The 12,542-nt window shown below is 42.2% G+C and overlaps 1 protein-coding gene across 1 annotated transcript in view; it reads right to left on the bottom strand.

The window, feature by feature from the left end:
* Nucleotides 1–12,542, bottom strand: part of LOC121549653 (sodium channel protein type 4 subunit alpha-like) — a 212,548-nt gene that overhangs the window by 149,148 nt on the left and 50,858 nt on the right. The window contains exons 3-5 of the mRNA XM_041861442.2: nucleotides 12,305–12,423; nucleotides 3,883–3,972; nucleotides 1,773–1,901 (exon numbers count right to left, since the gene is read on the bottom strand). Of these exons, the coding sequence (XP_041717376.2) occupies nucleotides 1,773–1,901; nucleotides 3,883–3,972; nucleotides 12,305–12,423 (338 nt within the window). The remainder of the gene's footprint in view (nucleotides 1–1,772; nucleotides 1,902–3,882; nucleotides 3,973–12,304; nucleotides 12,424–12,542) is intronic.

Genomic DNA, 12,542 nt, shown 5'->3' with positions numbered 1-12,542 from the left:
TCAAGTCTTCTGGACATAAGTGGTTCCATTCCCTATTACATTTCTGAGGTGAGTTTCCCAAAAGCTTCATAGCTAACATGGCACGTTATTTCTCTCGGGGACCCAGGCATAGCCCACTTGTAGAACAGCAAAGTGCTTAATTTCTTGAATTCTGTAATTCAAGGGAAGGGAAAGAGGATACCTAGTCAGTGGCACAACTGGATGCATTCAACCAAAATGTGTCTTGTCTGAATCAGAGAGGTGCGGGGGGCTGCCTTAATCGACATCCACGTCATTGGCGCCCGGGGAGCAGTCGTTGTTGGGGGTTAACTGCCTTGCTTAAGGGTATGACGGTAGATTTTTCTACCTTGCTGGCTCGGGGATTCAAACCAGCGACCTTGCAGTTACTGGCCCAACGCTCTCAACAGCTAGGCTACCTGTCACCCCACAGGGGGGCGACACCCCTCCGTTTCCATGGGAACCCACGGGGTTGGGGGTGTGGACATTTATCAGCATGGTAGGGGGGGTTATCCATTTCCCCGGTCATCAGTCTGGATTTAATAAAGCCAGCAGTGGGAAGGAAGGTAGCCTGTCGTCGAAACTAGCAGGAGGGATGCGAGGGTCGGTGACTTATGTGTTCCTGTCCTGCTAAAGATCCATCTGACCCCACAGAGGCTTCCAGTTCAAGGACGACTGGCCCTCTGGAAGGAGGGGTAAATAAAACTGTAGAAGCCAAAAGAGACATCAACACTTCATCACCGTATGGGGGGATGCATGTGGGGGGGTGGGGGTTCAAAATAGTTGCCATAGAAAAAAGATGCTGTGTTTAGACCATCCACAGTAGGTCAGGAGCAAAATACATTATTCAAAAGCAACTTAAGGTACTTTCTTTACCCACACAACCAAAGCAAAATATAACGTTTGAGGATATTGGTAATTGGTCATTTAATTTAGGTTGCATTGTACAATTTTGGAAGTAAAAGTTTACTCTATTACAGTAATACAAATGTCACATTCAAATTTTGCGGAACATATATTAGTTTTACAATCATAAAGAGCAGCCCTCAATATTGAGGTCAAATATTAATTGAAGCTTCAGAGTTGAGGATCATTCATCTTATCTGAGTCGTATAACACTTCGTCAACTCAAATTAATCTCCAATTGGATCAGTAACTAATCCCGATGTTAGTGATTTTCAGTTATTCATTAAGTAGTATGGATGCATCAAAAAGATGTAGGTCAACTTAAAACAACAGAGTTGTTTTCATAGAACTTTACTTTCCTCCAATATTCTAGAAAAAGAGGAAGTAAGAACAGCATCCGCAAACTTTTACTTCCAGTGACATTTTTCCGTCGAACGTTAAGGGATTTGACAAAGGAGTATAGAGGAAAGATAGAAGGAAGTCAGAATACAACATGTCAGACAATAAATATTATACAGCACTCTAATACACCCTTCACACTATTGTGCCAACCCAAAACGTAGTTTTGCTGCCTCAGATGTTTTCCTTTCACGTTTTCCATTCCAGCATGGTTACAACAACTGTTACAACATTGTGGATGCATAACCAGGCCAGCACAGTACAGCTTGGCTCGGCTCATTTCGACTCATCTCAATAGTGTGAAAAGAGTATTAGAGAAGGAATAAAAAGGGCTTTGAGAGTGTAGATTCGATTGTAGGTTAGAAGGAAGGTTAGAAGGAGAGGACAGGTTAAAAGGAAGGGTTAGGGTTATGGTCACACAGTAACAGGAGAGATACAGAGAGGTCTACTGTAACAGGAGAGATACTTACGCCATGACAATCACACTGAAATCCAGCCAGTTCCAAGGGTCTCGCAGGAAGGTAAATGGACCCACACAGAATCCCCTCGCCAGAATCTTTATCAACGATTCAAACGTGTAAATGCCAGTGAAAGTGTACCTGGGTGGGTGTATGGGGGAAGGGAAGGGGGGAACAAAAAGTGAAAACATTAGCAAGCAATGGCATAAGCCCCCCCCCCTTCTTCCTGCACATGGTTGCCCCAACTCCAAGTGCAGTTCTAATTCAACCAAATGTCAAAAGAAGAACGAAAACAAGAAGGAAAGGGACAGACAGGTAGACATGTAGCAGCTTTAGGGAGACACAGAGACACAGGACAGAAAGAATGAGAAGCGCGTGGATAATACAGCCCAGAGGGAATGAGACAGACAGCAAGCTCTTTGACAGCAGCGCTCCTTGGTGAGTTAAGCAGGTCATTAAGACAAGAATAGGCATTCAAATCCAGGATGTCACTGTGATGTATTGGTTTGACTCGGACTGACGGGAATCATTGAACTGTACTTTACATTGACAGTATACATCAGTCCAAGTCAATACATTACAGTCACTTAATTGTAACATCGAATCAATTAAAGAGAGAGAGAGAGACACTCTTCATAGTCAGAGTCAATGGAGACTGGGATGGAGGATGCAGCATTCGGAGGAAGTGCACAGCCATATTCCTTTTAGTTTTTGTCATAGCTACTGACTCTGTTCTTCCTGTAATGTTAATGGTTAATAAGGGAGACTGTGACTGGCTGGGAGTCATTGCATGTTACAGATTGTTCCAATGAGCCCCTTTTTGAGTGAGAATATAAACTGCCTGATTTGTAGTGTTGTTGACATTGCAGATTCCATTTGCTGAAAGGCTGTCTTCATTAAAGGTAAACTTGGCAGGCTGACTCTGGCTTTAGACTCAGGGTGGTTGATTTTCATAACACAGAGGACTACTATTGGTTACATGTTTGTGGGTCAAATCCACTCTATCCATATGACAGATGCCTCTGCCTAACAGCAAATCCATAGTGTGGGATGGACTTATACTCTGAATGATTGAGAATAGAGAAGAGAGAGAGAGACATTATAAATAGATAGATACACAGACTGAATCAGTTAGACAGACAGACAGACAGACAGACAGACAGACAGACAGACAGACAGGCAGGCAGGCAGGCAGGCAGGCAGGCAGGCAGGCAGGCAGGCAGGCAGGCAGGCAGGCAGGCAGGCAGGCAGGCAGGCAGGCAGGCAGGCAGGCAGGCAGGCAGGCAGGCAGGCAGGCAGGCAGGCAGACAGACAGACAGACAGACAGACAGACAGACAGACAGACAGACAGACAGACAGACAGACAGACAGACAGACAGACAGACAGACAGACAGACAGACAGACAGACAGACAGACAGACAGACAGACAGACAGACAGACAGACAGACAGACAGACAGACAGACAGACAGACAGATAGATAGATAGATAGATAGATAGATAGATAGATAGATAGATAGATAGATAGATAGATAGATAGATAGATAGATAGATAGATAGATAGATAGATAGATAGATAGATAGATAGATAGATAGATAGATAGATAGATAGATAGATAGATAGATAGATAGATAGATAGATAGATAGATAGATAGATAGATAGATAGATAGATAGATAGATGGATATATTTTACCCAAGTTCAACTCTACTGATCCCATTTCAATAAAGATTCATCTGAATGATAATTCCCATTCCTTCATTGATTTTGCTTTCAGTTGTTTGTTTATCGTAGTGGTTGGAATATGAATCCCTTTAATACACATTTATTAAGGCATAAACGGTATGTGTCACCCATGGTTGTTCATTCCGATGCAGCATAGCAAGAATGCAATCAGCAAATTAGCCGGGTACACTAAAATCGTGAACTTACTTGCTAATTGTGGTTGGCAAGGCAACAAACACCTGGCAAAGCGTTACATCAGGACACATAGGGCACAGAGGGTCAATACAGTCAAAGAGGGTTGAGGGAACAGAAAAGAAAGAAGAACACAGAGAGAATTCACAGAAGAAGCTAGCGTCAATGCTGAGAGACAGAGAAGGACAAGGACAAGGTATACTTACTCTACATACTTGGCCCAATACGCTGGTTCCGACATGGCCATGAAGCAACAGTTGGTCAAAATGGTGCACATTATGAACAGACTGAATAACGTGCACGTGGTTAAGGAAAATGGTGATTCAATAACAACATATACTGTACATCACAACGCTACTATTCTAAATATAAAGACATCATGATTATGCCCTTATACCCCGTTTAGGTTTGGTTTGCCTGCTGTCATAATCACTTTCAATGAGCAGAGTAAAGAGAAGAACAACCAAAAACGTTGCTAACGCGTTACGTTACATTGTTCATGTGTAGTAACACTGTAATAACCCCAGTAACAACATTGTTGTTACATACTATTTCAGTGTTGTAGTTGAATGGTAATGGAATTTGATCAAAAGCTACATTGACACAGAATTATACAGTATTTGAAGCTTTGCCGCTAGGCTGAGAAACCACATCTCTGCATCTCTGTAGGTGTGTGCTGTACATTTGAATAGTTTTCAATATCTTCTATGGTTAGGAAACCAAATTACTCAAAAATATCTCAAATTATAAACATACTGTCAATAATATCTGTCCAAAATAAATGTATAATTTTCCCCACTACGTAAGAAGTATATCACTTTTAAATACTCACAGTGCATCATTCCAGTGTGTTTCAATTACAGGGGCAAAGCAGTCTGGCCTCATAGCCATTCGAAACATATACAGTGAGGGAAAAAAGTATTTGATCCCCTGCTGATTTAGTACGTTTGCCCACTGACAAAGACATGATCAGTCTATCATTTTAATGGTAGGTTTATTTGAACAGTGAGAGACAGAATAACAACAACAAAAAATCCAGAAAAACGCATGTCAAATATGTCATAAATTGATTTGCATTTTAATGAGGGAAATCAGTATTTGACCCCTCTTCAAAACATGACTTAGTACTTGGTGGCAAAACCCTTGTTGGCAATCACAGAGGTCAAATGTTTCTTGTAGTTGGCCACCAGGTTTGCACACATCTCAGGAGGGATTTTGTTCCACTCCTCTTTGCAGATCTTCTCCAAGTTATTAAGGTTTCGAGGCTGACGTTTGGCAACTCGAACATTCAGCTCCCTCCACAGATTTTCTATGGGATTAAGGTCTGGAGACTGGCTAGGTCACTCCAGGACCTTAATGTGCTTCTTTTTGAGCCACTCTTTTGTTGCATTGGCCGTGTGTTTTGGGTCATTGTCATGCTGGAATACCCATCCACGACCCATTTTCAATGCCCTGGCTGAGGGAAGGAGGTTCTCACCCAAGATTTGACAGTACATGGCCCCGTCCATCGTCCCTTTGATGCGGTGAAGTTGTCCTGTCCCCTTAGCAGAAAAACACCCCCAAAGCATAATGTTTCCACCTCCATGTTTGACGGTGGGGATGGTGTTCTTGGGGTCATAGGCAGCATTCCTCCTCCTCCAAACACGGCGAGTTGAGTTGATGCCAAAGAGCTCCATTTTGGTCTCATCTGACCACAACACTTTCACCCAGTTCTCCTCTGAATCATTCAGATGTTCATTGACAAACTTCAGACGGCCCTGTATATGTGCTTTCTTGAGCAGGGGGACCTTGCGGGCGCTGCAGGATTTCAGTCCTTCACGGCGTAGTGTGTTACCAATTGTTTTCTTGGTGACTATGGTCTCAGCTGCCTTGAGATCATTGACAAGATTCTCCCGTGTAGTTCTGGGCTGATTCCTCACCGTTCTCATGATCATTGCAACTCCACGAGGTGAGATCTTGCATGGAGCCCCAGGCCGAGCGAGATTGACAGTGCTTTTGTGTTTCTTCCATTTGCGAATAATCGCACCAACTGTTGTCACCTTCTCACCAAGCTGCTTGGCGATGGTCTTGTAGCCCATTTCAGCCTTGTGTAGGTCTACAATCTTGTCCCTGACATCCTTGGAGAGCTCTTTGGTCTTGGCCATGGTGGAGAGTTTGGAATCTGATTGATTGCTTGCTTCTGTGGATAGGTGTCTTTTATACAGGTAACAAGCTGAGATTAGGAGCACTCCCTTTAAGAGTGTGCTCCTAATCTCAGCTCGTTACCTGTATAAAAGACACCTGGGAACCAGAAATCTTTCTGATTGAGAGGGGGTCAAATACTTATTTCCCTCATTAAAATGCAAATCAATTTATAACATTGTTGACATGCGTTTTTCTGGATTTTTTTCTTGTTATTCTGTCTCTCACTGTTCAAATAAACTTACCATTAAAATTATAGACTGATCATTTCTTTGTCAGTGGGCAAACGTACAAAATCAGCAGGGGATCAAATAATTTTTTCCCTCACTGTATATACGTGTTTCTGAGCACCTCCCAGATATATGATATGTACTAATGGACTAGGTACTTTAGACAGAAACAAAAGTAGGGAGGTTGGTCGGGGAGGATTGGTGGGTGGGTGTAATCCGTGACCATCTAGCAATCCAAAGGTTAAATGTTCGGGAGCGTCGGAGACAACTGTAGCATTTTAGCTAACCCTTCCCCTAAACTTTATTCTAAATTTGACCTAATTCACCTAACCTTTTTACTTAAATTATCCTAACCTTTGTTGTTAGTTCACCTAAACACCAACATCAATTCTCCCCATAGGTCTTCTTTGTTGTTACATCGCAACAAGCAACCTGGTCTCAGAGAAAGATGTATAATACTACAGTTATTTCGGAAAGTTTTCAGATTCTGTTACGTTATAATATCTTTTTTTTTTTTTTTTGTCAATCTACATACAATACCCCATAATGGCAAAGCAAAAACAGGTTTTTAGAAATGTTTGCATATTTGTTAAGAATAAAAACGGATATATTACATTTACATAAGTATTCAGACCCTTTACTCAGTACTTTGTTGAAGCACCTTTGGCAGCGATTACAGCCTCAATTCTTCTTGGGTATGACGCTACAAGCTTGGGCACACCTGTATTTGGGGAGTTTCTCCCATTCTTCCCTGCATATCCTCTCAAGATCTGTCAGGTCGGATGGGGAGCATTGCTGCATAGCTATTTTCAGGTCTCTCCAGAGATGTTAGATCGGGTTCATGTCCGGGCTCTGGCTGGGCCACTCAAGGACATTCAGAGACTTGTTCCGAAGCCACTCCTGCGTTGTCTTGGCTGTGTGCTTAGGGTTGTTGTCCTGTTGGAAGGTGAACCTTCGCCCTAGACTGAGGTCCTGAGCGCTCTGGAGGAGGTTTTCATCAAGGATCTCTCTGTACTTTGCTCCATTCATCTTTCCCTCAATCCTGACTAGTCTCCCAGTCTCTGCCACTGAAAAACATCCCCACAGCAAGATGCTGCCACCACCATGCTTCACAGTAGGGATGGTGTCAGGTTTCCTCCAGATGTGACGCTTGGCATTCAGGCCAAACAGTTCAATCTTGGTTTCATCAGACCAGAGAATCTTGTTTCTCATGGTCTAAGAGTCCTTTAGGTGCCTTTTGGCAAACTCCAAGTGGGCTGTCATGTGCCTTTTACTGAGGAGTGGCTTCCGTCTGGCCACTGTACCATAAAGGCCCGATTGGTGGAGTGCTGCTGGAAGGTTCTCCCATCCACAGACGAACTCTGGAGCTCTGTCAGAGTGACCATCTGGTTCTTGGTCACTTCCCTGACCAAGGCCCTTCTCCCCCGATTGCTCAGTTTGGCCGGGCGGCCAGCTCTAGGAAGAGTCTTGGTGGTTCCAAACTTCTTCCATCTAAGAATGATGGAGGCCACTGTGTTCTTGGGGACCTTCAATGCTGCACACATTTTTTGGTACCCTTTCCCAGATCTGTGCCTCGACACAATTCTGTCTCGGAGCTCGACGGACAATTCCTTCGACCTCGTGGCTTGGTTTTTGCTCTGACATGCATTGTCAAGTGTGGGACATTATATAGACAGGTGTGTGCCTTTCCAAATCATGTCCAATTGAATTTACCACAGGTGGACTCCAATCAAGTTGTAGAAACATCTCAAGGATGATCAATGGAAACAGGATGCACCTGAGCTCAAGTTTGAGTCTCATAGCAAAGGGTCTGAATACTTATGTAAATAAGATATTTATTTATTTTATTTTTAATACATTTGCAAACATTTCTAAAAACCTGTTTTCACTTTGTCATGATGGGGTATCGTGTGTAGAGTGATGAGGAACATAAATAATTTAATCAATTTTAAAATAAGGCTGTAACGTAACAAAATGTGGAAAAAGTCTAGGGGTCTGAATACTTTCCGAATGAACTGTATATGTCCTCCAAGATGTATGATAAGTAACATCATCCAATTTGCATGCTATTATAAAACTGGGTACAATGCATGATGCTATACGTCCTCTAATTCATATGATATTGTACGACCGCTATTCCATTTATAATGTAACCTAACGTAACGTAATACTGTACATCAAACTAAATGGAGGGAACAGTATTGAATCCTACGAATTGCCCTGAGACCAGGTTGGGCAAAGAGCAAGCACAGAACAAATATTCAAACTGTTTGCTGGGGGGGGGGGGGCGAAAGCTAATTGACGCCGACAATTATACCTCAGCAGTTGGTTAGCCCTGTCCCCCATGGTGCTAATAGCATTATCCTCCCACTCCCCCCTCCCTTCTCATTTCATGGGCAAGATTAGAACGTCCACCGTGCTGTGTGGAGAGTGGTAAGAGGAACCCAAACCGCCTATTAAAAAACATATTAAATATGCAACTTAAACTCACCCAGTGAGGTGGAATTGAGAAGGTGTTTATGGAAACTAGGTGGATTGAAACTTGATTTCCTGTCCCAAATGTTCTATTTAGCCTATATTGTAGGATGTTGATTGGTTGATATGTCTGTCAAACGTTTCTTGATAGAATAACTTGTCCCTCATCTGCATTAATAGTTGGAATTGGCTTGCTGTAGACTACGCCAAAAGCACTGAGTCGTTTGTATGGGAGAATGTTCTGCGTCCTTATTGTGTCTTGTATTTATACACTCTTAGACAAAAGGGTTCCAAAAGGGTTCTTCGGCTGTCCCCATAGGAAAACCCTTTTTAGTTGCAGGGAGAACCCTTTTGGGTTCCATGTAGAGCCCTCTGTGGAAAGGGTCCTACATTGTATGCGAAAGGGTTCTACCTGGAACCAAACAGGGTTCTTCAAAGGGTTCTCCTTTGGTGACAGCCGAAGAACCATTTTAAGTTCTAGATAACAACTTTTTTTCTACGAGAGCAGGTGGTTCGGAAACACCCTCAGGTGATGAATAACCTTGACTGAGACCTGAAGATTCCTCATGCTAATGCTTAGGCTTCAGCTCAGAGGGCTACCCACAGGCGACCCAGGTTTCAAACCCCTGGTTAGTTACACAATCAAATGACTCCACTGCCAAAACTGAAGTGTTAAAATAATGGCTGCCGTGTCCTTTTGCCTGAGGAAGCACTGCATTACTATGAAGTACCTCTCACGTCCCAAAGGCTTGTTTAAATTCCCACACTCACAGACAGCACTTTACTCAAATGAGTCATCATAACGATAAGCACCCTGGCTCTGCAGAGGATTCCAGAGCACCCACACTATTAATGTAAAAGTCAATTTCAGCATTATGTACAAATCAGACTGCTGCCAAAAAGCTGCTAAGGCCTGGAATCCCAGGGTTTGTTTATAAACCGCTAGACAAATGTACACAGCCATTTTCTTACGCGCTAACTGGCCTGTCAAACTGCCAGTCGTCAAAGCAAATCTCGGCGGCAGCTTTAGCCTGAATTATCATCCCTTTATAGAATGCTTACTTAGGTTTTCCCGCTTTAAGGTCTCATAAGGCTTCATCTACAGACTATATTCTATCTTCTCTCTCTGATGACTTCACTCACAGCTTTGTAGTGCTGTACCCCCTTCAAAGGAAGAGTTTTCTGGCTACAACCTCATTGATCCCTTGTTAATTATCAAACATGTACCCTGGCCCAAGGGCCCCTGGGTAATCAGCTACCAGTGAGGACACATGGCATATGTAACACCGCCTCAAAGTGAGCGCTTTTCACCACTCTGTCAGCTCACTCATGCACACATACAGGCAGGACACTGGCATGAACAGAGAGATAGGCACACACATAAAAGGACGAGCCGACGAAGAATCGCTGTGTGTGTTCATGTGTGTGCACAGCTCTTTGCATGTGTGTGTATGTACAGTAAATATTTTAGTATGTGATTGCTCATGTTGCCCGTCTTGAGAGCTATCCGGCAGAGCAGTCACACAGTCCTAAATCCTAACTCCTAACCCCCCCCCCCCTCCCTGTCTGTCCCTACCCACACAGCACCTTTAGAGAAGACCTATTTCACCCGCTTATCGGGCTGACAAGAGCAAAGTGTCCGGCAGCGTAATATTTATCAACACCCGCAAACTCTGCTCCCGATATTTATAGCAGTTCTCAGCGGAGGAAGAGAGGAGTGTGGGGGGGGGGGGGTAGGAGGAACCCAAACCGCCTATTAAAAAGCATATTAAATATGCAACTTAAACTCACCCAGTGAGGTGGAATTGAGAAGGTGTTTATGGAAACTAGGTGGCTTGAAACTTGATTTCCTGTCTCAAATGTTCTTTTTAGCCTCTGGTCCTAAATATTGTTTTTTAATTACTCAATATCTTTTTACAAAATCTAGTCAAACTTTCTTCAGGAAGATTCAGTCACTTTCTGGCTTCTAATGGATGATGGGTAACTGTAATAGACTGTATCATTACCTAACAGTAACCATCCAGTCTATTACATAACCTAACAGTAACCATCCAGTCTATTACATAACCTAACAGTAACCATCCAGTCTATTACATAACCTAACAGTAACCATCCAGTCTATTACATAACCTAACAGTAACCATCCAGTCTATTACATAACCTAACAGTAACCATCCAGTCTATTACATAACCTAACAGTAACCATCCAGTCTATTACATAACCTAACAGTAACCATCCAGTCTATTACATAACCTAACAGTAACCATCCAGTCTATTACATAACCTAACAGTAATCATCCAGTTTATTACATAACCTAACAGTAACCATCCAGTCTATTACATAACCTAACAGTAATCATCCAGTTTATTACATAACCTAACAGTAACCATCCAGTTTATTACATAACCTAACAGTAACCATCCAGTCTATTACATAACCTAACAGTAACCATCCAGTCTATTACATAACCTAACAGTAACCATCCAGTCTATTACATAACCTAACAGTAACCATCCAGTCTATTACATAACCTAACAGTAACCATCCAGTCTATTACATAGCCTAACAGTAACCATCCAGTCTATTACATAACCTAACAGTAACCATCCAGTCTTTTACATAACCTAACAGTAATCATCCAGTTTATTACATAACCTAACAGTAACCATCCAGTCTATTACATAACCTAACAGTAATCATCCAGTTTATTACATAACCTAACAGTAACCATCCAGTTTATTACATAACCTAACAGTAACCATCCAGTCTATTACATAACCTAACAGTAACCATCCAGTTTATTACATAACCTAACATTAACCATCCAGTTTATTACATAACCTAACAGTAACCATCCAGTCTATTACATAACCTAACAGTAACCATCCAGTCTATTACAGATGTAGGATCTTAATTTGATCACTCTTTTGTTGGTGAGAATGTTCCTGCACAGCAGGAAATGCTAACTTGTAGTGTATTCAAAGTTTAAAAAGGCTTCTAAAGTTTGTAATTTCCACTTTAACATGTCAGTCTTGATTTGCCCTAACGAAAAAATTGATTAACCCCTACAAAAAATTACCATGAATTATAATTCACATAATAATTCATATTTCCTGTTGCTGCAGGATTCTTTTCCTGCTGTTGCAAACTGGCTATAATTAAGATCCTACATCTGTACATAACCTAACAGTGATCACCATGGTTGCTGGTGGGTCTATTACTGTTTGAGTCTATGAGTCAGTGACAGCTTGAGATTAAATCTCTTTTGGAGTATGACCTCTAAAATGAGTTCAATGCACATAAAGCATGGGGCAATTCTTGAAGAGTTCCATCTGTGTTGAGACATTTTCAAGAGATACTCAAATATTCTGATTTCACAGTATAAGTCCAGTCCTGTTTAGAATCCTCTCAATCATTGATTGCGTAATAAAACACTACAAACTAATAGCGGGACTGAAGCTCCCTTTATTCACTGACGGAGAGACAGCAGGCAATACCAACGGCTCAATTCTGACCAGCTCGCCCTTCCCAGACCCTATTTCCCCCATCAGTATACAAGATCAACATGATTACAACGAGAATGACAGGATAATATATCTAGACAAACTGAACTAGAGTAGGTTCTTACAGGCTATCCCAAGGCTTTTACCTCCCTCCCAAATGTTACATCTCTGCTCATTGATTTTCATTTTGACAGAGGAGTGTTGGTGGAAATGTGAGCGTTCCACCAGAAAGGATATGAGTGAACTAAAACCTTTATTGATGCTCTTCTAACAGGATGAAAGGGGCTAAAAATATAGAGTGCAGATGTGGCACTAAATCGGAAGATGGCCTTCCCTTTGTTCAGTACTATAAAAGTCTGTGGAGAAACAGAAAGTGAGATAGGCGGAGAGAGAGGGGGAGAGAGAGGGCGATCGAAAGAGACAGAAAGATGCGTCATGGTTAAGGACAACATGGCATGGCAATAAACATGTACAA

Source organism: Coregonus clupeaformis, chromosome 34, assembly GCF_020615455.1.
Source record: "Coregonus clupeaformis isolate EN_2021a chromosome 34, ASM2061545v1, whole genome shotgun sequence".
In the NCBI taxonomy this organism is placed as follows: domain Eukaryota; kingdom Metazoa; phylum Chordata; class Actinopteri; order Salmoniformes; family Salmonidae; genus Coregonus; species Coregonus clupeaformis.
The sequence above is the reverse complement of the archived record's forward strand: the minus strand, read 5'-3'. Positions and strand labels throughout refer to the sequence as shown.